The sequence below is a fragment of the Coregonus lavaretus genome (assembly GCF_964263955.1).
Source record: "Coregonus lavaretus genome assembly, chromosome: 21".
NCBI lineage: Eukaryota > Metazoa > Chordata > Actinopteri > Salmoniformes > Salmonidae > Coregonus > Coregonus lavaretus.
In genome coordinates, this window is record NC_140008.1 from 8,967,704 (window position 1) to 8,994,371 (window position 26,668).

The window sequence follows — 26,668 nt, forward strand, 5'->3', positions numbered from 1 at the left end:
CCTCAAGAGCTGCTCCTATTTTCCTCATGTCTCTCCCAATGGATGAAATCAATCACATGATACTTATTGAGAGTGTGACCTTTGACCTTGAGAGTACCACCCCTGTTAATTAGGAAGCAATGGAGAGCCTCTCTCCTCTCCAAATTGAGTGGGTTTGTGGGATAGGTATTTGAACTGGTGAACCTCATTACTATGGATGATGTCTGAGATCTCTACCTACAGCTTATTTACCATAATGCATCCCCACATCATCCCAACTCTGCACTGAGGAGAAGAGTGGAAGGGTGGTGGAGATGTCGATTCTCCAAGTGCGAGAGTAGAGTTCTGATTTTTATTTGGTTGACATGGCTTGGTTTATATGTGTGTTTGTGTGTGTGTGAGAGAGAGAGAGAGCGAGCGAGAGAGAGAAAGGGTTGAGAAAAAGGGAGAGAAGGGGAGAGAGAAAGAGAGAGAATGGGAGCGAGAAAGGGAGAGAGAGAGAGAAAGGGATTATGCCTATAGTTGTGTATAGTTGTTTTAACCATTATCTCTTATCAAACTGTACATATTCTAATAGCCATATTCCAATGGGGATATATTCAGTTACGTCTCTTTGGATGATGACTCATTTCAGTCCTCCTAAAACAATAGTCTGGGGAAATAAGATACCTCACCACTGCTGACCTCATAAAACCAATGGATGATTTTCTTTAGTAAACAGACACTCAATACTGGCTAATATTTTGAAATACTCTCGATTGGAATTGTGCCTTCTCAATGGCGTAACGATGTTTACCTAGGTCTGAGTTAAAAGCTGAAACTCGATACGTGCGCAAAGACAGGAGAAAGGTGATGTTCGTTCATAAGGGGCAATAACAATCATGGCCAGAGAATAGATAATCATTACCATGGTCCCTACCGCAATTCAGCTCTGAAAAAGGCAGGCTTTGACTATTGAAATTTGATTTTTGTTTGTTTATAAGTGGCACATTATGAAGCTTCCTTTTGTGACCGAATGAGAATGGGGTATTATTAGAGATCTCTGTCAACACAAGAGGCAGAGATTCCATCCTGATTCAATATCCAGTTTTACCCGTTGACTCTGTATTTTCCATGGATGCCAGATAGCCTGAGTTTAGCGTAGATTAGAATATAGATTGGTGAACCTCCACCCCCTTGTTTACTCAAAGCAGAGGAGGGTGTTGTAGCGATCGACCTCTCAGCCTCCTTAACGCTGGGTTGATTTCACTCATCCAGGGAACCTCCCAGGAAGCCTCCAGTAAGCCCACATTCATTAGGTTCAATAAACCTGAAGAGAAATAAGTGTTTGGTCTGTTCGACCCAGTGGATAATGCAGTCTCTCCACCATGGTGAAATTATAGGTTTGACTAACGATTCCTAACACCACCAGTTATTGGTGGGTAATTGACCTCACTCCCACACTATTGATTTTGAGATCCCTGGGTTATTCATTTAAAAACTGGGCTGCTGTTGGGGAAAGCAAATAAAGGCTAGTGCAGAAATGATGAGATCTCATTTCATGGGCAGTTAACTAGATGTTGTGTATGGATATGTAAGAGTCAACTTGGTCTCACAAGAAACATAAACAATGTCCGATTCGCAATAGCCTATTTTACAGTAAATGCAAGCGCGACAGGTCAACATTTTAGTATAAGGTTAGGTTTAGGCATGCTAGCGAATGGTTAATGCAATGGTTAGGCTAAAGGTTAGAAAACAAAAACACCTGGATTCGAACCGTATCGGCCCGTGTGAGGATATTCCAGTTTGCTTGTTTCATTAGAGTAGCGATATTGGGACAAGTTACAAATATGTCTCAATGCTGTCATCTCTGTTATGACCACCCAAAGTAAATGTACATGTTCTAAACTCATCTTACCTGTGTGTGTGTGTGTACTGTATCATGTGTGTGTATGTGCATGTGTATGTGTGTATCTGTACGCACGTGTGTGGGTATGTGCAGCAGGATGCACTCGCTCCAGGTGGACTCGGTGCAGCGCTGGATGGAGGACCTGCGTCACATGACGGAGGTGGAGTGCATGTGTGTTCTGCAGGCCAAGGCCATTGGCGTGGAGGAGGATGCCCAGGGCGAGCTCATCGTGGCCACGGGGGACCATGTGGCCCGCGACAACCTGCAGACGCTGCTGCGGCGGGCGCTGGTGGTCAGCACGGAGCTGGGCAAGATGTTCCAGCGGCTGGAGAAGGGCCGCTGGCAGCGGGTCCACAGCACGGCCGTCCGGGCCAACTGCCACGTGCGCTCGCTGGTGCACGAGTATAGCGCCGCCCGCAACACCCCCTCGGAGATGCAGAAGGTAAGAATGGAGGGAGAGGTGGACTGGTTTGGGTTGGAGGGCGGAGGATGGAGGGAGAGGTGGACTGGTCTGGGTGGGAGGGCGGAGGATGGAGGAAGAGGTGGACTGGTCTGGGTGGGAGGGCAGAGGATGGAGAGAGAGGTGGACTGGTCTGGGTGGGAGGGCGGAGGATGGAGGAAGAGGTGGACTGGTCTGGGTGGGAGGGCGGAGGATGGAGGGAGAGGTGGACTGGTCTGGGTTGGAGGGCGGAGGATGGAGGGAGAGGTGGACTGGTCTGGGTGGGAGGGCGGAGGATGGAGGGAGAGGTGGACTGGTCTGGGTGGGAGGGCGGAGGATGGAGGGAGAGGTGGACTGGTCTGGGTGGGAGGGCGGAGGATGGAGGGAGAGGTGGACTGGTCTGGGTGGGAGGGCGGAGGATGGAGGGAGAGGTGGCCTGGTCTGGGTGGGAGGGCGGAGGATGGAGGAAGAGGTGGACTGGTCTGGGTGGGAGGGCGGAGGATGGAGAGAGAGGTTGACTGGGCTGAGTGGGCATGCAGAGTAGGGATTAATATTTTCCTGAAAATCTACCACGTTTCAATACCGGGAATAATTCAAATTTATCAAGAGAGTCCCTGGAAATACTGCAAAAATCTGGAGTGCCAATTTAAAGCAGTTCAAAACCAATATATCATCACTATGCCAGGGTTAAATAAGAGGAGCACTGCGTCACATTGTTGGCTTGGCTGCGCAACTATGTCAAGATTTCAGGGCAAATTAAACTGATATTTAGTAATAATAGAGTAACTATCTTTGATCGCTAATTACATTGTTAATTAATTCAGCACATTTCAGCAGGAGGCTATCTCGACACAGAGCGCACCCCGAGTATAGCGTTGTCAAATCATACAAACTTTATAACAGCAGTCAAACAAAAGTTTCTCTACTGAAACTCTCATATGGGCAGCAGTACGAGACAGTGCAGAGAAGTGGGGGAAATGTTATAGCTGTATTTGACATGCATAGGCGAAAGACGTGCTTTGATAATGCAACCTATGGATTACAGAATAAAGTTAGGAATTTTTATGCGAGACAGGAGTCAGGATTTTCGGTTTCAATGTTATTGAGACTGGATAGGAAAATAGCCTAGGCTCTAGAAGATAGACTCTTCCTTATTTTTTGCTGAGATCCGCCAAAGATGAAACAGTGCCACTGGTTGCCCCAGGCACATTTGCTATTGTTTTGTTTTGAAAAGGATGAAATGAGCATCCAGCAAAGTAATAAACCGTAGAACATACTCTGCTGTTTGCATGTGCAATGATGTCAGAGGGGGAAAAACGGTTAGTTGTTTGAAGTAACAAAAAAGTTGTAATATTAATTGTTTGAAGTAACATCTTTGTTGTTATAATATTAGTTGTTTGAAGTAACATCTTTGTTGTTGTAATATTAGTTGTTTGAAGTAACATCTTTGTTGTTGTAATATCGTAAACGGACGTGACCGTTTCACCACAACGGATTCCAACTATAAGGAGTTTTTAGCTACTTCTCTGCTGTAACATTTGAACATTGGCCGCATGTAAATAGTGTCTATTATTGGTCACATAAGCTATTCATGCCAAGAGCAAAATTCAGACTAAAATAATATGAAAATGAGTCTCTGAGAGCCACCTGTCTGGTTCCATCTTGGACGTGCTGTTGAAGACATTAGCTGCCTCTGATGAGCCTCTCCCTTCAGCAGTTCGTGCAGGTTTCCCGTCAAGTGGAATCACAGTTGCGCCTTATTATACGGAGTACTCACTTTATCCATTTTAAAATGATGCTGTGAAAGTTCTGCTTCTGTTACATATAGCTGCTCATACCACAGGACATTTTGTGCAGTTCTCTGTGTGTACATAAAGGGATGACCACTAACTGGAGAATGGCATTGTTTTCTGCTTTGTGTGGGTGTTCTGCTGTCTGTGTGTGTCTAATGTTTGTCTCATTGTAACTTGAAATGTGTGTCTCTCCTCTTTGAGTGCAGTATGAGAAGTCTTTGCTTGAGAAGTGCATGGAGCTGACCACCATAACAGAGAGGTAAAACATTCATACAAAACTTGAATAATGTCACACACATTTGAATACAGTAGCTCAATAAGTGTTTATGTTCATGGTTTATCAAAACCGTTTCTTCTACAGATGCCTTCATACTGAGGACGAATTCTTCCTAAAGTCCATGAGGGAGGCCATTAACGAGATTCTCACTGATGTCAGCGATTCGTTCAGCCACATGATTGACATGGCCCTGGCCAATGAGATCCAGGTATGAGGCTTTGACCACACTCTCTTTTTTAGTCATAATTATGCACCGTGTTCATGCATCTGAGTGTGGCTGTAGCCTTACTCATTCTTGATGTGTTTGATAGACGCACACACACACACACACACACACTCATACACACACACACACACACACACTCATACACACACACAGTCCACAATCAAACCCATTCCTGAGCAGCCTGTAAGTCTACATGTTGTATTGTTATACTAAAAACAAATTAGCACAGTTCAGGAAGGGTGAGTTCAAAGGTAAACATTTGCCCAGTTTAATATAGCCACTATAATAGGTGATTACATCATTCCTGTATCGTTGGTTTAGACTAATGAAAACAAATAGAGATTTCATTAGACTTTCTACTCTATTTAAATGATCACAACAGTATGAACTGCAGTATGAACTGCAGTGGTGTAAAGTACTTAAGTAGAAATACTTTAAAGTACTACTTAAGTCGTTTTTTGGGGTATCTGTACTTTACTTTACTATTTATGTTTTGAACAACTTTTACTTTTACTCCACTGCGTTCCTAACGAAAATAATATACTTTTTGCTCCATACATTTTCCTTGACACCCAAAAGTACTTGTTACATTTTGAATGCTTAGCAGGACAGGAAAATGGTCCAATTCACGCACTTATCAAGAGAACATCCCTGGTCATCCCTACTGCCTCTTATCTGACGGCCTCACTAAACAATGCTTATGTCTGAGTGTTGGAGTGTTCCCCTGGATATCCCTACATTTTAAAAACAAGAAAATTGTGCCATTAGGTTTGCTTAATATAAGGAATTTGAAATTATTTATACTTTTACTTTTGATACTTAAGTATATTTTAGCAATTACATTTACTTTTGATACTTAAGTATATTTAAAACCAAATACTTTTAGACTTTTACTCAAGTATTATTTTACTGGGTGACTTTCACTTTTACTTGAGTCATTTTCTATTAAGGTATGTTTACTTTTACTCACGTATAACAATTGGGTCTTTTTTCCACCACTGATGAACTGGTAATAACGAATTGCATATTGAGTTCAATAGAAAATGTAACGATATTTTGATAATTAAATTATGCTCAGTTTAAATATCCACAATAGAGTCATTAATTAGTTCTAATATTGAACTTCTATATCGTATAACTTCAAAACTTCCTCCTTTCATTGAAATTTCGCTTGCTGCTTCCCTTTCTGAAAAGAGATGTCTCAATGGTATCTCAGTGGTTTTGTCATGGCTCTTGTGTGTGTGTGTGTGTGTGTGTGTCCCGGTCCTCTCCAGATCCTGATCAGGCAGATTGAGTCATCAGACAGTGTGTACACCATCAGCAGTGCCATCAGCAACCTGCTCTCCCTCACCCAGGACGGCCTGCAGCTCTGCAGAATCATCGCCAAGGTGAGACACACCCCCTCAGACAGACACACCACTCTGTCTGGATACACGTAGGATGACGCTCCCTGCTACATTTTTTTAATTTTAAAATGTAACCTTTATTTAACTGGGAAAGTCAGTTAAGAACAAATTCTTATTTACAATGACGACCTACCAAAATGCAAAAGGCCTCCTGCAGGGACGGGGGTTGGAATTATATATATAACATCCCCATATTCATCTCTCTCGCCATCCACTTCCCCATACCTCCACATGAACCATTGGCCAAATCCCAAACAGATCCCTGGGCCCCTGTAAATCCCTGTTCACTCTTCCTTGCAGATCGGAAAGGAGCTAAGGATCGGTTTGGGATTGGGCAATCAGTCCTGCCCACCTACCACCCACCCACCATACTATACATATATAGTAAATCTCTATAGCTACAGAGTCATATGCTCTAAGAGATAAGAGGGGACAGGCCAGACACTATGTCCCTGTGGTCATTAGAGGGGACAGGCCAGACACTATGTCCCTGTGGTCTTTAGCCAACCAGATGCTTCCAGGATGCTCTTGATAAGACTCTTCCGGGTGGGAGACTCAGCCCATAAACTTAACACACACACACATACACACACATACACACACACATAAACACACATGCATACCTTCCTTGTTGCCAGATGAGATCAATAGTGTCATTTCCCATTAGGACTGGGCATTGATCACACAGACTGCCTGCCTCTGTTTTACCTATCACTCCCCTCAACCTTCCTCGTACAGCATCTCTCTCTCTCTCGCTCTCTCTCCCTCTCTCTCTCTCTCTCTCTCACTCTCTCTCGCTCTCTCTCTCCCTCTCTCTCTCTCTCTCTCTCTCTCCCTCTCTCTTGCTGTCTCTCTCTCTCGCTCTCTCTCTCTCTCGCTCGCTCTCTCTCTCTCTCTCTCTCTCTTGCTCTCTCTCTCTCTCTCTCACTCTATCTCTCTCTCTGTTTCTCTCTATTGTGAGAGGGTGGTTGGTTAAGAAATCGGGCCTCCCGAATGGCGCAGTGGTCTGAGGCACTGCATCGCAGTGCTTGAGGCGTCACTACAGACCATCGGCAGTGCCATCACCCGGGTTCGATCCCAGGCTGTGTCACAACCGACCGTGACAGGGAGTCCCACAGGGTGGCACACAATTGGCCCAGCGTCGTCCGGGTTAGGGGAGGGTTTGGCCGGGGGGGCTTTACTTGGCTAATCGCGCTCTAGCGACTCATTGTGGCGGGCCGGGCGCCTGCAGGCTGACGTTGGACGTGTTTCCTCCGACACATTGGTGCGGCTGGCTTCCGGGTTAAGTGGGTGTTAAGAAGCGCATTTTGGCATGTTTCGGGGGACGCATGGCTCAACCTTCGCCTCTCCTGAGCCTGTTGGGGAGTTGCAGCGATGAGACAAGATCGTAATTGGATCGCAATTGGGTTCGCATACCGCCCCAACAGATCCACAGATGACGCAATCTAAATCGCACTCCACACTGCCATTTCCCACCTGGACAAAAGGAACACCTATATGAGAATGCTGTACATTGACTACAGCTCAGCATTCATCATGATAGTGCCCACAAAGCTCATCACTATCAAATCAAATCAAATTTTATTTGCCACACCCGCCGAATACAATAGGTGTAGACCTTACAGTGAAATGCTTACTTACAAGCCCTTAACCAATAATGCAGTTTTAAGAAAAAATTTGTTAAATAAAAAATTAAAATAATTAAAGAGCAGCAGTAAAATAAAATAACAGTAGGGAGGCTATACTTTATACAGGGGGTACCGGTACAGAGTCGATGTGCGGGGGCACCGGTTATTGAGGTAATATGTACATACATGTGGGTAGAGCTAAAGTGACTATGCATAGATAATAAACAGAGTAGCAGCAGCGTTAAAGAGGGGATGGGGTGGGGGGGGACAATGCAAATAGTCTGGGTAGCCATGATTAGCTGTTTAGGAGTCTTATGGCTTGGGGGTAGAAGCTGTTAAGAAGCCTTTTGGACCTAGACTTGGCGCTCTGGTACCGCTTGCCGTGCGGTAGCAGAGAGAAAGTGAGAATAATAAACAAACAACTCAAAATTTACAAATAAACATTTCTGACATTTAAAAAAAAATCTGTGACCAATATAGCCACCCTTCTTTTCAATAACAGTCATAAGCCTTCCATCCATGGAGTCTGTCAGTTTCGTGATCTGTTGATGATCAACTTTTTGTGCAGCAGCAACCACAGCCTCCCAGACACTGGTCAGAGAGGTGTACTGTTTTCCTTCACCATAAATTGACCGTTTAAGAAGGGACCACAAGTTCTCAATAGAGTTTAGGTCAGGTGAGGAAGGGGGCCATGTCATTATTCTTTCATCTTTAAAGCCTTTACTTGCTAGTCACGCAGTGGAGTACTTCGATGCATGCGATGGAGCATTGTCCTGCATAAAAATCATGGTCTTCTTGAAAGATGCAGACTTGTTCCTGTACCACTGCTTGAAGAAAGTGTCATCTAAAAACTGGCAGTAGGTTTGAGAGTTGAGTTTGAGTCCATCTTCAACCTGAAAAGGTCCAACTAGCTCATCTTTAATAATACCAGCCCATACCAGTACCCCACCTCCACCTTGCTGGCGTCTGAGTCGAAGTGGAGCTCTGTGCCCGTTACTGATCCAGCCACGGGCCCATCCATCTGGTCCGTCAAGAGTCACTCATCTCATCCGTCCATAAAACCTTTAAGAAATCTGTCTTCAGATATTTCTTGGCCCAGTCTTGACGTTTCAACTTATGTGTCTTGTTCAGTGGTGGTCGGATTTCAGCCTTCCTTACCATGGACATGTCTCTGAGCACTGAACACCTTGTACTTCTGGGCACTCCAGGTAGGTTGCAGTTCTGGAATATGACAGCACTGGAGGATAATGGCTTCCTGGTAGCGTCACGTTTGATTCTTCTAAAATCTTTGGCAGTTAATTTGCATCTTTTCTTCTCAACAAGGTTCTTGCAACCCTGTTGACTATTTGCAACAAAACGTTTGATGGTTCTGTGATCACGCCCCAATATCTTAGCAATTTCAAGAGTGCTGCATCCCTCAAATACTTTTTAAAATTTTTGACTTTTCAGAGTCAGTTAAATTAATTTTTTGGCCCATTTTGCCTGAAGAAAAGAAGCTGCCTAATAATTATGCACACCTTGATATAGGGTGTTGATCTCCTTAGGCCACACCCACCCTCATTACACAAATACACATCACCTGATATGCTTAAATCCAATAAGCAATCCAGTTTATACAGCTTGGAGTTGGGAAATATGCATAATAATGCATAATAATGATGATATGGTCAAAATACTGACCTGCCTAATAATTGTGCACACATAAAAAATGTTAGGATACATGTGAAATATTTCAAATTGGCCTAATAATGTATTTAATCATTTTTTATTTCATACATTTTCTTCTTTTTACATTCAGACCCCTTGACTTTTTCCACATTTTGTTACATTACAGCCTTATTCTAAAATGGATTAAATAAAAAAATGTGCTCATCAATCTACACACAATACCCCATAATGACAAAGCGAAAACAGGTTTTTAGAAACGTTGCACATTTATTACAAATAAAAAGCAGAAATACATTATTTACATAAGTAATCAGACCATTTGCTATGAGACTCGAAATTGAGCACAGGTGGATCCTGTTTCCATTGATCATCCTTGAGATGTTTCTACAACTTGATTGGAGTCCACCTGTGGTAAATTCAATTGATTGGACATGATTTGGAAAGGCACACGCCTGTCTATATAAGGTCCCACAGTTGACAGTGCATGTCAGAGCAAAAACCAAGCCATAAGGTCGAGGCACACATCTGGGGAAGGGCATCAAAAAATATCTGCAGCATTGAAGGTTCCCAAGAACACAGTGGTCTCCATCATTCTTAAATGGAAGAAGTTTGGAACCACCAAGACTCTTTCTAGAGCTGGCTGCCCGGCCAAACTGCGCAATCAGGGGAGAAGGGCCTTGGTCAAGGAGGTGACCAAGAACCCGATTGTCACTCTGACACAGCTCCAGAGTTCCTCTGTGGAGATGGGAGAACCTTCCAGAAGGACAACCATCTCTGCAGCACTCCACCAATCAGGCCTTTATGGTAGAGTGGCCAGACGGAAGCCACTCCTCAGTAAAAGGCACATGACAGCCCGCTTGGTTTGCCAAAAGGCACCTAAAGGACTCCCAGACCATGAGAAACAAGATTATCTGCCTGAATGCCAAGCGTCACGTCTGGAGGAAACCTGGCACCATACCTACGGTGAAGCATGGTGGTGGCAGCATCATGCTGTGGGGATGTTTTTCAATGGCAGGGACTGGGAGACTAGTCAGGATCAAGGGAAAGATGAACAGTAGAGAGAGATCCTTAATGAAAACCTGCTCCAGGGTGCTCAAGACTTCAGACTGGGGCGAAGGTTCACCTTCCAACAGGACAATGACCCTAAGCACACAGCCAAGGAAACGCAGGAGTGGCTTCGTGACAAGTCTCTGAACGTCATTGAGTGGCCCAACCAATCACTTTTTTATTTTTAATAAATTAGCAAAAAATAAACATTTCACTGTTAGTCCACACCTGTTGTTTACGAAGAGTGTGACGAATAACATTTCATTTGATTTAAAGCACCTCCTTTCTACCTTTGTCATTTCTATTTTACTGTAACAGTACCAGTTACCAGTCTCCTCAAAAAAATATATTATTTATCTCAAGGGACTTCCTGGTCAAATAAAGGTTCAATTAAATTAAGTAAAAATAGCTAACCTGCGATGGCTAACAACACCTGCGTCAAAGAAAAATTATGAAAGCATAACAGGACTCCTCCATGAGATTGAAAATAATAACTTGTTTTGGGGCTTTAGAATGGTTGAAAAATGTAATGAAGAATACTGCTCAGGGATTGGCTAAAAGGGATGATGCTTTGGTCTTCTAGGGACTGTATTGCGTGGGCAGAGCAGGGAAGAGCAGTTAGGGTAGGGGGCAGGACGATTAGCCACTCCAGGCTTGGCTGTGGCACTATCTGTGCATGTGACGTACCAGCAGCTCCTATAATGGGTCTTATTAGAATAATGGTGGTAGTTACAGGACCTTTTCTTGCAGGTCATTCTATCAATCTCCATTGGGAATAGAATTCTGTCAGCAAGTGGTTTTGCAAGAGGAAATTACCGAATATGGACACTACGGACTGCTTATGTTTGTTTAGGGCAATTCCACGTTAAGAGTGATGCTGAGACTCAGATTTCTCACTTTAAAATGTATGCCAGACAAAAATCTATGATTGTAAAGTTAAACAAACCATACAACTCTATGCACAAGGACTACTTTTAACAATTTCCACAGTACATTTTACAAAAACACATTTACTTGAAGGACTTTTTGCAGATGCAAAGATTGGAAACAGAATGACGTTTTGTGCTGTATGTGCCGTGGAATTTCCCTTTACCCTAATCTGCATTGCAAAAGAGATAAACAACCATTAAGGGTAGCATATCAAACCCTTGTGCTCAGAACTTCACAAGAGAATAATGATTAACAAGTGTATTAATCAAGACACTATTAAAGGTGCACTATGCAGAAATTGCATCATTTTCTGGTTGCTAAAATTCGAATCGTTAGCCTAATGTCAGTTTATGTGACAAAACAAGCAGTCATTTTTGTAGAGAATCATTGTACCATTTAAACCGCTGTGAGATATATTTTCAAAATATGGTCAAAAATAGCTTCTTAGCAAAGATACATTTCTCAAGCATGAATTCTGCTAGGACTGTCTGGGAGGGGTCTGAGTGAGGAGGGGGAAACTGAAAACGAGCTGTTATTGGCAGAGAGATTCTTTCTTGTTGGTCTATTAAATAATTTACCGCCGGGTGATGTCACCAGGAAGGCCAAAACTCAACCCTACCAAAACAGGCTGACATTTCAGGCAGTCTTTTTTAAACAGCTCTTACACTAGGGCATTATCATATATATTTTTTTTACAGTTTCACAATATTATTCCAACCTCATAGTGAGGAAATATATACAGTGGGGAGAACAAGTATTTGATACACTGCCGATTTTGCAGGTTTTCCTACTTACAAAGCATGTAGAGGTCTGTAATTTTTTATCATAGGTACACTTCAACTGTGAGAGACGGGATCTAAAACAAAAATCCAGAAAATCACATTGTATGATTTTTAAGTAATTAATTTGCATTTTATTGCATGACATAAGTATTTGATACATCAGAAAAGCAGAACTTAATATTTGGTACAGAAACCTTTGTTTGCAATTACAGAGATCATATGTTTCCTGTAGGTCTTGACCAGGTTTGCACACACTGCAGCAGGGATTTTGGCCCACTCCTCCATACAGACCTCCAGATCCTTCAGGTTTCGGGGCTGTCGCTGGGCAATACAGACTTTCAGCTCCCTCCAAAGATTTTCTATTGGGTTCAGGTCTGGAGACTGGCTAGGCCACTCCAGGACCTTGAGATGCTTCTTACGGAGCCACTCCTTAGTTGCCCTGGCTGTGTGTTTCGGGTCATTGTCATGCTGGAAGACCCAGCCACGACCCATCTTCAATGCTCTTACTGAGGGAAGGAGGTTGTTGGCCAAGATCTCGCGATACATGGCCCCATCCATCCTCCCCTCAATACGGTGCAGTCGTCCTGTCCCCTTTGCAGAAAAGCATCCCCAAAGAATGATGTTTCCACCTCCATGCTTCACGGTTGGGATGGTATTCTTGGGGTTGTACTCATCCTTCTTCTTCCTCCAAACATGGCGAGTGGAGTTTAGACCAAAAAGCTCTATTTTTGTCTCATCAGACCACATGACCTTCTCCCATTCCTCCTCTGGATCATCCAGATGGTCATTGGCATACTTCAGATGGGCCTGGACATGCGCTGGCTTGAGCAGGGGGACCTTGCGTGCGCTGCAGGATTTTAATCCATGACGGCGTAGTGTGTTACTAATGGTTTTCTTTGAGACTGTGGTCCCAGCTCTCTTCAGGTCATTGACCAGGTCCTGCCGTGTAGTTCTGGGCTGATCCCGCACCTTCCTCATGATCATTGATGCCCCACGAGGTGAGATCTTGCATGGAGCCCCAGACCGATTGACCGTCATCTTGAACTTCTTCCATTTTCTAATAATTGCGCCAACAGTTGTTGCCTTCTCACCAAGCTGCTTGCCTATTGTCCTGTAGCCCATCCCAGCCTTGTGCAGGTCTACAATTTTATCCCTGATGTCCTTACACAGCTCTCTGGTCTTGGCCATTGTGGAGAGGTTGGAGTCTGTTTGATTGAGTGTGTGGACAGGTGTCTTTTATACAGGTAACGAGTTCAAACAGGTGCAGTTAATACAGGTAATGAGTGGAGAACAGGAGGGCTTCTTAAAGAAAAACGAACAGGTCTGTGAAAGCCGGAATTCTTACTGGTTGGTAGGTGATCAAATACTTATGTCATGCAATAAAATGCAAATTAATTACTTAAAAGTCCTACAATGTGATTTTCTGGATTTTTGTTTTAGATTCCGTCTCTCACAGTTGAAGTGTACCTATGATAAAAATTACAGACCTCTACATGCTTTTTAAGTACGAAAACCTGCAAAATCGGCAGTGTATCAAATACTTGTTCTCCCCACTCCCCTTTATTACTTTTCAACCCCGCCATCCTTTCCCTACTTGGGGTAAATTAGTGAACAACAATGCCCAGGCCTCTACTTCCAGCCTATACTTACTATCTACACCTTATGGACACAGTCAATTTTACAATAATTATATTTTATTTGTTTTTGCTCCTGAACTTCTTCTACTCTCAACCTCTCCGATCATTTGCTTGATGTCCATCCGGTTTGCTTCTATATGCCATATCTTTCTAACTGTGCTCTTTCCCAAAAGCTCCCAACATACAACCTATATACTTATTATGGACACAGTATGCTTACATTATTAATTATCTTGTTATTATTTGTTGTTATTTGTTATTAGTCCCATCCTTCAACTCCATTCAATACCTCCCATCTATCTCTTAACACCATCCATATAGGATTTCTATTTGCCATATATATTTCAACCGTACTGTGATGTTTTACAAAAGTTCTGAACCTTTCTATTCTCATTGCATCTACAGATTGTGAATTAAAAGTAAACATTTTTGCTAAAACTATTATTATATTATTGATCGATTGACTATGACTTTTCAGATCACCCAGTAATGCTATCTGCAAAGTTAGCTCCAGGTAAATATTGCAATCCGTTAGCCATTCCTGGACCTGTGTCCAAAAACAAGCTACAAATGGACAGAACCAAAACAAATGATCTAATGATTCTGTCTCTTCACAGCAAAATCTGCAGAGCTGGGAAGATTGTATCCCCCATATAAATAACATTCTATTGGTAGCAAGAATTTTATATAATAATTAAAATTGAAAGATTCTAATCTTTGAATCCGGTGTCGTTTTGCGTGTCAGTTCATAAACACTATGCCATGGGATCGGTACGTCAAAAATCTCTTCCCAACTATTTTACAATCTATATGGGACGGCTGTCAATCCTTTGGTCCTTAAGTGAAACTGATATACTTTTTTATTTATCACAGTTTTCCTTAACCAATTATGTTCTTTAATGCAAGGCCGACAGACAAGTTCCTTACTTTCTCCCCCTTCCACTTTCCTCTTCCACTTTTGCGGTAAGGCTGCAATTATTTGGTTGTAATTTTGGGTAGAGCAGACATTTCCATATGTTTTTGTTAGCTGCATGTGCGACATACCGATGATATCATTTACGAAGATTATACCTTTTTTAAACATTCTGTCAAAAAAAAAGTTTTTTTGTCAATTAGTATATTTGAATTTAACCACAATATTTGTTGCATTATTTGTTCTGGAGTTTCTGGAGGATTCAATTGAAATTGCAACCAACTTTCTATGACTTGTTTTAGAAATAGTGATATTTGGGAGATGATTTCCTTTTCAAATAACTGAAAATGAGTTGTTGTAATCTGAATAAAGGGAAAAAGGCCATTCTTGAACATTGGGTGAGACAATCTTACTAATTTGCTTGAGATCCACTTCGGATTTAAGTATAACTTTTGTATGACTGAAGCTTTTAGTGATAGGTCTAATGCTTTAATATTTAATCATTTCTGTCCTCCGAATTCATATTCATTATATAAATAGGCCCTTTTAATTTTGTCTGGCTTGCCGTTCCAAATAAAATTGAATCTTTTTTTCTCATATAATTTAAAAAACTGTTTGCTAGGCGTAGGCAGGACCATAAGCAAATAGGTAAGCTGGGATAATACAAAAGAGTTAATCAGTGTGATTTTTCCACAAATTGACAGGTATTTACCTTTCCATGGTAGTAAGATCTTATCTATTTTTGCTAACTTTCTATTAAAATGTATTGAAGTGAGATCATTTATTTCCTTTGGGATATGTATTCCGAGTATATCCACATCAACATCAGACCATTTTGTTGGTAAACTATATGGTAATGTAAAAATTGTATTTTTTTGCGATCCAATACGTAATATAGTACATTTGTCATAATGTGGTTGTAATCCAGAGAGGTTAGAAAATGTATCTAGATCCTCTATGAGGCTGTGGAAGGATTCTAGTTGTGGATTTAAAAGAAAACATGAATCATCAGCGTACAATGACACCTTTGTTTTTAAGCCCTGGATTTCTAATCCTCTGAAATTATTATTGGATCTGATTTTAATAGCTAACATCTCGATGGCCACAATAAATAGATATGCCGATAGTGGACAACCTTGTTTCACTCCTCTTAACAGTTTAAAACTTTCGGAGAAATAGCCATTATTTACTAATTTACACCTAGGGTTACTATACATGATTTTGACCCATTTTATAAGAGATTCTCCAAAATTGAAATGCTCCAGGTATTTATATATAAACCCCAGTCGTACTTTATCAAATGTCTTTTCGAAGTCTGCTATGAATAGCAGGCCTGAGTCTCACTTTTACACATATTAGTGTGTAGCCCAAACTGTTTGGACGCTACAAACAAAAGTTGGCAGATCGGCTGTACCAACTGCAGACGAGTCCCAAGACGCTTGTGGGAGTCGTAGAGCAAAATGGTCATAATAGTTTGTAGGCCAAACCGTTTGGACGCTACAGACGTTTTTGTGAGAAGACCGATTTTCTGGATGTCTCATGGTCTGACAAACACCGCTCTAGCTCTGTCACCTTTCACCGCAGATGCGGAAGTGTTACATAGCCGGATTGAGACTCATCCATTGCAAAAACAGATATATCTATCTTAAACTGACAGATTTTTATGGGGATGTTTTTATTGTGTGGGCGCGGATATCGACCTTAGCGTTAACGTGAGTCATTGGCTAGCCTGTCAGGTTGGTAAGCCTACTGTGCACTGTTGGCTGAACTATTCGGCCTGGTTGGATAGTCCATTGTTGGCAAGTCTATTGGGCACTTTTGGCTATTGGAAGGTTTGAGTTAGCACAGTCTGTTTGGCTTGAAGGGCTATCAATTTGACATAAGCTCAGGCTAGCTTATTAAGCACTGAGCATTGTCTGCAATGCTAATGTGAATGCTGATGCTAATGGTGTTGTCTTTTTTGTCTGTCCACAGGAGGGTGCTGTGGTGGCTCTGTTTAAGATCTGCCGGCAGGACTGCTTCAGCGACCTCTACGCACACGCCCTGAGGGCGGTGGCTTCAATATGTTGCGTGGAGGAGGGCATCAACCAGCTGGAGAAGGTAGTGTAGTGCAGCGTTTATATGCGTAGACACTAGCGCACACACACACATTCAGAGGTTGGTAGTCACCGATGAGGGCAGTGGCATTATGTCCTGCTCTCCAGAAAGCTGCCAGGTGCTGGGTGGAGGTACTACTGGTGTCTGATACACAAACAAACAGATTTTCACAGAAAAATCTGGATGCAGATACAAACTGACACACTCATACAACCATAAAACCATATAACCGTATAACCATACAACCATACACTAAAACTCATTTACTAATGAGCAGCAGAAGACAGACAGACAGACCAGCAGACAGATAGACAGACAGTCATCATTCCATTGGTCTGCTGGAGTGAGAGCTTTGGTGCGAGATGTTTAGTCTTCCAGTGGGCAGGTATAAATGCTCAACTACTACACTGGGGCTGTAGGCCTCACAAGCACAGGTGAAAAAATGCTAACAATGAGATTAGCGAGAGACTTGGCCACTTCAAGCTCTGAGCAGGAGCTCAAGGATACTGTAAAAAGTAGTGTTTGTTTCACTGCTGGCCATGGTCTCCTTGCAGGCTGATTGATGTAACCTTGCATTTCAATTTGCTCTGCAAGCAAGAATTTGAGGTTGTTAAGAGAGTATGGTGTGTGTGTTTGAGTGCGTAGTGTGCACGCCTGCAAGTTCTTGTGCCTCAGTAGGCCTATATAAACAGAATCTTTTCAGTGTGTTTTTGTTTCTTCTTTTGAGAATAAACAAAAAACACAAAGCACCTCTACCCAATGGCACCCATGAAAGACAAATACAACCCCATTCACTGATTAATGACGCCACACCGGCATCTGTGTCTGCTCAAAGAGAAGCTTGGAGAACGGAGGCAGTCAGGTGTAGAAACGCCAGACAACATAGGCATGACAGTGGGTTCCAGATTAGATCCTCCGGGGGGAACTGTCGCGGAAGTGGATGCTACGAACCGGACACGAGCCATCGCTCAGCCGCGACAACCACATCTGTCGCAGTTGCCGAGTGATGGCGGAAAGGGGAGGATTCACTCCTTGTGTCTCATTGGTTGGAAACTGTTTGTTTATTTCTTTTGGGGCATGTGGTTAAAACAGTACGAGCGTGATGAAGTTGAACCTCTATGGTCGTGTCTACTGCACTCTGAAAACAAAATGCACATTGACAAAAAGTGTCCTACAGTACATGATATTTGAGTAGCTTAACTTTGGTATAAAGTTATTATATGCTATATACCCCTTTCAAAAAGTAGGTAGACATATGTTATTATTATTAGGATACAAAACTTGTATGAGTCAAGTCAAGTAAGTGTCTTCTTCCACACGATTATTAAACATTTTGGAAGACATCCGGAGTAGACCGGGGGGCAAAATATGAATGAGAAGTTATCTCAGTGCAGCATATTTCGGGGAGAGGGACGGGAGTGGGAGGAGGACGGAAGAGTGGATTGTTCCTCGTCAATGGGCCGTGCCGGCACACTGGTGATGTTTTAGGAGACAGAAATACAGAGTTGTCCTATCGTCAAGCTCATAGTGATGGTCTTCAGGAAATGACTCTGACAGGTGTGTCTAGGATGGATAGTTTGTATGAGCTCACTCGAAACAATTCTACTCACGCTGAAAGTTTGTAGACTTCTTTTCACAGTGAGCCAGAAAAGCAAAAAGTGACAATTATTGCAACGTTTTTCTGTTTGGGTGCTCTGTATTGTAAAACTGGTCACTTCCATTACAGACTTGACGGTCAAATCCTTCAAAAGGTAAAGTTATACAGGTTATTTGTTTTTAGGTAAAATCTTTTGCTAATATTAATAAAAGGTTTCGTTTTATTCCACGGTATATTTGGGCACTAATACTGTATATGCAGGGTCACCGGCACTACTGCTCAAAGATGCAAGGTCTCAAAGGTACTGTATATTATAGTAGTGGGGAGTGCACCAGAGTTTTGTCTGTGCAACATTGCCACAGTGTGGATAAATATTTTATTTCCAAACATGGATGAAAAGGTTCACTGTATAGGCACACTTATCACTCTACTCAACTTCCTTGGGTTTACTCTCTCTCTCTCTCTCTCTCTCTCTCTCTCTCTCTCTCTCTCTCTCTCTCTCTCTCTCTCTCTCTCTCTCTCTCTCTCTCTCTCTCTCTCTCTCTCTCTCTCTCTCTCTCTCGCTCTCTCGCTCTCTCGCTCTCTCTCTCTCGCTCTCTCACACCTCTGCATGTACACAGAAACATGTTATGTGTGTATTTTAGTTTGCCTACCCCCAAACAACCTCTCCCCAACACATGCACATCACAGCACATGCACATCCACCCACACTCCTTGGCCATCTTAAACAATGTCCAATCAGAAGTCCGATAAAAGCGGTGGGGCGGGTGAAGATCCACACTTTTTCTCCCATCGTGACTAATTATAAAATCGCAAAGCCCAGCGCTTTTTCTAACGTCATAAAAACAGCTTTTATTGGATTACTCCTGTTTCACTTAAATATATTAGGAGACAATTAAAGACATTGGGTCTGCACCAACGAGGTGACAATTTTGAGAGACACGTGAATCACATTCCCCCAAACCTGATGTGCACGTGTTGGGGAAACGGCAGGCGAGATCTGAGAGCCCTCAGCCCATAAAAGCAACTCCAGTCCCAGAGGGAGATGGCCGTAAAATTGGAGTGGTGTCGTTTAATCGTGATGGCTTTATGGGCAGAGCTACTAAGTCTCACCCGGGTTGGCCCCGGACACTTAACCAGGGTTGCACCCCAGGACACTTAACCAGGGTTGACCCCGAACACTTAACCAGGGTTGACCTGGACACTTAACTATCTGGCTGGACGCCTAAAAATAGAACCTACTATAGAGCGATTATTTGATGAATCAAAGGCGGCTGTCAAGCCAATGAGATGCTCGGGGCTTGTTACATCATATACTGTATATGGTTGTCCTTTTTATTTTGGACTTCTTCAATGAATTCCAAATGGACTTGTGTGTGTTGTACTGTGTGTGTGTGTGTGTGTGTAGCCTGGTGGTCCAGTGTGTTTGTGCTTTCACCAACTCGCCTCTGTTCGTTGTCATACAAAATAATGTATGTAGGGCTTGACAACCATAGAAGAGTTGACCACAGCATATACAATATGTGGGTCTAAGGCTAATGTGTGTGTGTGTGTGTGTGTGTGTGGAATGTGTTACGTTCTGAATTCCCTCAGATAAAGTTTGATGCCATTAAACCAGCTGCTACGTTGTCTTGTTATCCTTATGTCTAGTATGAGACGATTCGATGTAACAGGATGTGCTTGTCATTGCGTGTTAATGCGTATGCATCACCCCTCTTATAGGTGGATGGGATCCTGTGCCTGGCGGACATCCTGACCGATGAGAACAGTGCTGAGGCGGCGAGGGCAGAGGCGGCGGCGGTGGTGGCCCAGATCACCTCGCCCCACCACACCTCCACCCAGCACTTGGGCAGCTTCCTGGAGAGCATGGAGGACATTGTCACTGCTCTCATCAGTGAGTGCATGGCTGCTGCACTGCAGGGCTTTGATATGGCTAGATCAGTGTGTTCATTCTGAAACACTTTAAAGGCCCACTGTTTAATATACGAAAAACAAGAGAACGGCAGCTCCTTCACTTAGTTTTGGGATGGGGGCTGCGGAAATGTAACCACTCGAAAAGGTGGAGCTATGAATGTAAAGTCCATGAGGTCCAGGTGATTTTTGAAGATAAATGTGTGTGTGTTTGTTTCCTCAAGAGTTGTGCGCGAGTGCCTCCTGTGGTGAGGTCTTCCTCCTGGCGTCTGCTGCCCTTGCCAACATCACATTCTTCGACAGCATGGCCTGTGAGATCCTCCTCCAGCTCAACACCATCCACATCCTCCTCCAGGCATGCAAAGACCGCCAGAGAGTGGATACTCCCTACTCTAAAGACCAGGTAGAGGACACGCTGATCTATAAATAATTTAGATCCGGTAGAGTGATTGGTTAAAATGCTGCGCTCATGAGTGCAAAGTTTGAGGTCGGGAGAGGGAGGGGACCTACCCTGTTACATATGTAAACACCTTCATGCAAACACGCCCGCCATATCTTCCTAATTTCCTAAGAGGACATTCCATAAAAACAGATTTACCATAATTCAAAGTAGAGTTTGAGTAATTCATGCCCAGCACTGTCATATTTTACCAGGAGGCGTGCTAAAATGTGTTGAGCGTTGTCAAATCTCTGGTATGCCCTGTTGACTGTGGTCTTTTTAGGTGGTTACCATCTTGGCAAACCTCTCTGTTTTGGAGCAGTCTGCACCTGAAGTCCTGCATGAGAAGGGTACGCAAAAACCTGTTTTTAAATTTTTTAAATTTTAGTCATTTTAGTAATTTCTTTTTTTTCTTTTTTTTTTAACCAGTTTTTGATGTATGTGAATGAGGCTAACATCACGATTAACATCTCCACACATATGTATTTACTGGTCATGATGAAGAAATTGATTAATATCAAAGGAGGGAGATGACAGAGATGACAATCACACAGGACAGCTACAGAGAAAAAACATGTTATTGCAATTCTGTTATAATCCTCAAGATGGCAACGTAAACCCACATTTCTGCTATGTTGCCTGTTTCTTCAACCCTCTTAGTCTCTGTCCCCTGACTCTTTCTTGTTGATGTTGTGTATTAAGTCCCTGACTCCGTGTTTGTTTTGTCTTTTTTCTCTCGTCCTCTGTCTGTCTGTGTGTTGTTGTCTACGTCCTCTGTCTGTCTGTGTGTTGTTGTCTTCGTCCTCTGTCTGTCTGTGTGTTGTGTCTACGTCCTCTATCTGTGTGTTGTGTCTACGTCCTCTATCTGTGTGTTGTGTCTACGTCCTCTATCTGTGTGTTGTGTCTACGTCCTCTGTCTGTCTGTGTGTTGTGTCTACGTCCTCTGTCTGTCTGTGTGTTGTGTCTACGTCCTCTGTCTGTCTGTATGTTGTGTCTACATCCTCTGTCTGTCTGTGTGTTGTGTCTACGTCCTCTGTCTGTCTGTGTGTTGTGTCTACGTCCTCTGTCTGTCTGTGTGTTGTTGTCTACGTCCTCTGTCTGTCTGTCTGTCTGTCTGTCTGTCTGTCTGTCTGTCTGTCTGTCTGTCTGTCTGTCTGTCTGTGTGTTGTTGTCTACGTCCTCTGTCTGTCTGTGTGTTGTGTGTCTGCTAGGTGTTGAGAGACTGCTCCAGCTGCTGGGTGAGAAGCCGTCGTCCTCTAGTCCATCGGAGGGCGCCGCGTGCGAGCGGGTCCAGCAGAAAGCCGCTGTCACACTGGCCCGTCTGAGCAGAGACCCGGACGTAGCCCAAACAGCCATCCAGCTGCAAGGTAGAGGCCCTCGCTCTGGGGTTAAGTTTTTCATAGGTACAGATCTAGGATCAGTTTCCCCTCCCCAAATCCAAATCCTAACCATTAGTGGGGGAAATGCTAAACTGACCCAAGATCAGTGTCTAGGGGCAACTTCCCCCTACTCCATAGGCCGTCAGCTTCTCTGCTACCTAAGCTTATAGCATTTAGACCACTTCCTCAGTATCCTGTCTCTTCTGAGTTGCATTCAAGATTTCGACTAGGATGACCTTTCTTTGAAGTATAACGCTGTAAAACGTTATCTTAAACAGCATTTTGGTGTGATGAATGCATGTGTGTCCAACTCTCAGTAGAAGTTCACTCTGGGGTGGAAATCTATTCATATAGGGACTGATTTGACCTGAGGAAATTCTTCCCTTTCAAGCCTTTTTTACTCTCTTAATCACAGTAGTCATAGTAACCACAGGAGGTTGGTGGCACATTAATTGGGGAGGACAGGCTCATAGTAATGGCTGGAACAGAATAAATGGTAGCAAACACATTGTTTCCATCTGTTTGATACCCGAGTAGCGCAGTGGTCAAAGGCACTGCATCGCAGTGCTAGCTGTGCCACTAGAGATCCTGGTTCGTATCCAGGCTCTGTCGTAGCCGGCCGCGACCGGGAGACCCATGGGGCGGCGCACAATTGGCCCAGCATCGTCCAGGGTAGGGGAGGGAATGGCCGGCAGGGATGTAGCTCAGTTGGTAGAGCATGGCGTTTGCAACGCCAGGGTTGTGGGTTCGATTCCCACGGGGGGCCAGTATGAAAAATAAAAATAAATATTTGCACTGGATAAGAGCGTCTGCTAAAATGTAAATTTAACTCCATTCCAGACATTGTTATGAGCCAGCCTCCTATGATAGGAACTTTGTGTAGGTCAATCAACAACACAATTTCCAAACTAACCATTGTCTTCCATTTCTCCAGCTGTCCCTCGACTAATCGAACTGTGTCGCTCACCAGCGGAGAGGAACAACAGCGACTCTGTACTGGTTGCATGTCTGGTAGGTATATTTAAACAAGTGTTTGTATGTGTGAATGTGCATCGTATATATTTCCCATACACATGTGCTACACTTTTTCTAGTGCATAAGTGTGTCTAATAACTTAGAATTAATTAATGAGAGGTTTATGTCCATGGGGCAAAGTTGAAAGACACGGCAGTCCTTGCATCTGAACCAGTCTTCTCATCATAAGGAGATCCCACTATGTAATGAAGCAGGGTATGTTTAAACATGCACATATCATACATATTCCTGTTCATCCTTTATCATTCAGACAGCCTGATCTTAATTGACAAGGCCAGATCACGGGCTAGATAAAAGGGCTCTAGGTCTGTGTAAAAGAGTCAGAGGCTTAATTAATACTGCTGGACGGATCTTGCACATAAGGGCTCTCTCCTTCACTTTTTTACACTGCTTGTTGTACTCATGTAAATTTAATAGGATTATTTTTTATCACTATTGCCAGGGGTTAAACAGAGATTTTGTAGGTGTTGAACCAGCCTTCAAAGAGGGTTGGCTTTCAGAAAACATTTAGTTAACTAATATGTAAATATTTGGCATTTCCCTGCTGGAGTGGAACTGTAGTCTTGTTTCATACCGCCATGCTCCCTCTCAGTTGTAACACAGAATACTGAAGCAGTCATGCACTGCACAGTGTCAGTCAATCCTCAACCCATCAACAAGTAGCTGAAGTACTTATATCTGATAATCAGCAAATCTAGATCTGTAGTCTATATTGATCTATATATACTGTATAGTGATCAATATTGATTTATTCAGTGCCGTGCTACGTCATACGCTACAGTGCAGTCGTTTGAATAGGTGTTGAGTGTCTTCACTGATCCATCCCTCTCCCTGTGCTCTGCAGGCTGCCCTGAGGAGGCTGGCGGCGGGGTGTCCAGACAGCATCGAGGCCGCCGACCATCAGCAGCTGATCAAGCCCAGACTGGTGGACTCTTTCCTGCTGTGCTCCAACATGGAAGAGAGCTTTGTATGAGAAGAGAGCTTTATAGGACTATTCAGAGCGGAAGGGTTGGGTGCACAGACACTGGAGGAGTCTCAGTGACCACTCACTCTGCAGGCTTTTGTTCCAGCCTGAGACTTAAAAGCATACAAGACAAAGGAAGGGTTGCTGAAATCAGTCCCTATACCCCAAAGCACGCATTGAGTGTATACCCAAGAATCTGAGCATAAACGGAATTGCCGTTAGTAATTACAGAACTGCCATTCTCGAAGTACAAAACAGCGAAATTCGGGGACATGTACATGATGGCAGCATTCACGAAATGGTATCAATTGGTTGTAACTCATCTCATAGCAAAATCTCCTTAGCGTTTTTTTAACATCCACAGTGTACATGTGACCACCATTCATCAATAAAAAATTAATCAGTGGGTGTTGGAAATGTAAAAAGTGACTAATAATGAATCAAGAGCCTTTTAAAAAGTGTTAGGCTCCTAACACTGTCGGTGTTGGAAATGAACAGCTTGTTGGTCAGTTCCTTAGTCATTTTTGGTCAGTCAGTTTGTCAAAGATTTCACTTACTATTTTACATTATTTTGTGTCAGCTGCCAATTTAATGGGTTGTTAAAATATTACAAAATGATATTGTGCTCTGTTACTTTCGGATAATAATCTGTTTAATGAGTTGTTGGTGGAACATACAGTATTTTCAAGGTATTTGATTACATTATCTAATTTCACTCTCTAGTTCAGGGGACGTAATAAAATAGGTTACTGATTTTAGTGGCTGTTGTGAGCGGAATGCGACTACTAAAGGAGGTTTACCTGGAAACAAAGTGCTTTGAAATCTATAATATTGTATCTGTATTTCTCGCCTTGGATCTCAAACATTGTATTTGCTACAAAGAAACATAAATGGGTTCTAAACCACAATTTCTTGGTGAAACTATAGTTTTTGATTTTTTAAAATAAATTACTATTATAATGTATGGCATGCATATACTGTAATAAAGGGAAGCATATCTTATAATGGAATGTTGTGTTTTTTGTCACTGTCAAGACAAGTATCCATTCAGAAAGGGACCCCAGTGGAACTAGGCTTCACTGCTGTGCTAAATGTGACCAGAGAAAACTGAGCGAAAACAAGAGCATCATGCCACACCAAAGGTAGAACTTGGCTCATCACAGCGAGACCACGTCAGAGGAGATTACTGTTCAATAATCAATGATGCCTTGTGTCCCTTCATAAGGCCTAATGAGGGCCCAAGGTCCGTAGCCATGCTTCTCTCACGAGAGCTGCTACAATGCCTGACATACAGTACATCTCCAAGGAGCAATGCTCCAGTTTCTTCCTTTATCACCAACAAAGATGGTGGGGGATGAACAAAGCCTTTGTCCGAGGCTCAGAGAGAGAGACGGAGTGGGTCCAAAGGTCCACTAGTGGCTTTGAACTATCAGGTCATGGATGCTTCAGAACCATGGGGACATGCACCATTCCTCCACTAGTACAGTATTATGGTAGTGGAGAGAGCTGCACGCTTTGTATTGTCATGTGTTTGATGAAAGTTCTCTCAACCTTTTCCTGTCCTTGGAGAGACAATTGAGGCCTTTCTCTCTGTGTCTGTTGCCTCATTTCACCTTAGGGCACAGGCTCAGCTCCGACTCTTTGCTGTGGCCCAGCGTGGAAACAATCAAGGCTGTGTGTGGTGTCTGCGAGGAGGCATAGGGCTGTGTTCAGAGAGCTTTGTGATGGACTCGGCTCCTGCTCTCTTTGTTGGAACCAAATGAAATATGTAGAGAGTGTGAGAGAACAATACACAGAGGAGAACAGGACACAGAGGAGAACGGGACACAGAGGAGTCCAGGACACAGAGGAGAACAATACACAGAGGAGAACAGGACACAGAGGAGAACAGGACACAGAGGAGAACAATACACAGAGGAGAACAGGACACAGAGGAGAACGGGACACAGAGGAGAACAGGACACAGAGGAGAACAGGACACAGAGGAGTCCAGGACACAGAGGAGCTGAAAAAACTGGTTCTGTGATTGGAGCTATTTTTGCCAGGACCACAGCCAAGTATTGTAGCCTACAGGAAGTGAATTTGTGTTTTCTACAGGATATACCACCCCCACCTACCGTCAACCAGTATGAGACTGACATTCAGGGCTCGTTTCAATCCATATTGCGTAAGTTCAGCATTACAGCGTGATTGAAATTTAAAGGCAATGTTCCCGCATTAGCGGAGACTGCATTCACGGTAAACCCTGCAGATGCCGGCTCGATAGGAAATTACCTTTAAATTAATCAGCGATACAGATTGAATAGAGAATTTTCAGTCGAGGTTGAATAGATGCAGTGAGACACTTTCCCAGCAGTCTGCAGCGAATGTCAGGAAACATTTCAACAGGGATGATATAATAGGCACAGAGGGAATCAGAACTCCTAAAACAGCACAATGAGGAACAGAGTCAGAGTTGGAACAGGCCCAGTCAGACTGCAAGGCCAGTGTGTTAAAGCTTAGTGAGGGACTTGACCATATGAAATTAGAGAAGAGAACAGAGCCAATGAAAGTTATGACTTCTTTACTGAGGAAAAATATACTTACTATGACTGTGATATTTGATTGTCTCACCTAGCTATCTTAAGATGAAT

General features: G+C 43.2%; 1 protein-coding gene across 1 annotated transcript; it reads left to right on the forward strand.

Moving 5' to 3' along the window:
• Positions 1–1,964: 1,964 nt before the first annotated feature.
• LOC311148824 (protein inscuteable homolog) lies at positions 1,965–25,038 on the forward strand (the record flags this gene model as incomplete). The annotated part of the gene is made up of 11 exons (XM_084185819.1): positions 1,965–2,309; positions 4,306–4,358; positions 4,461–4,584; positions 5,877–5,990; positions 16,588–16,713; positions 20,030–20,201; positions 20,443–20,621; positions 20,941–21,007; positions 21,869–22,024; positions 22,971–23,047; positions 23,916–25,038. 11 exons carry the CDS (start codon positions 1,965–1,967, stop codon positions 24,042–24,044), a joined length of 1,542 nt encoding a protein of 513 aa, XP_084041945.1. The 3' UTR covers positions 24,045–25,038.
• Between the last annotated feature and the right edge of the window lie 1,630 nt (positions 25,039–26,668).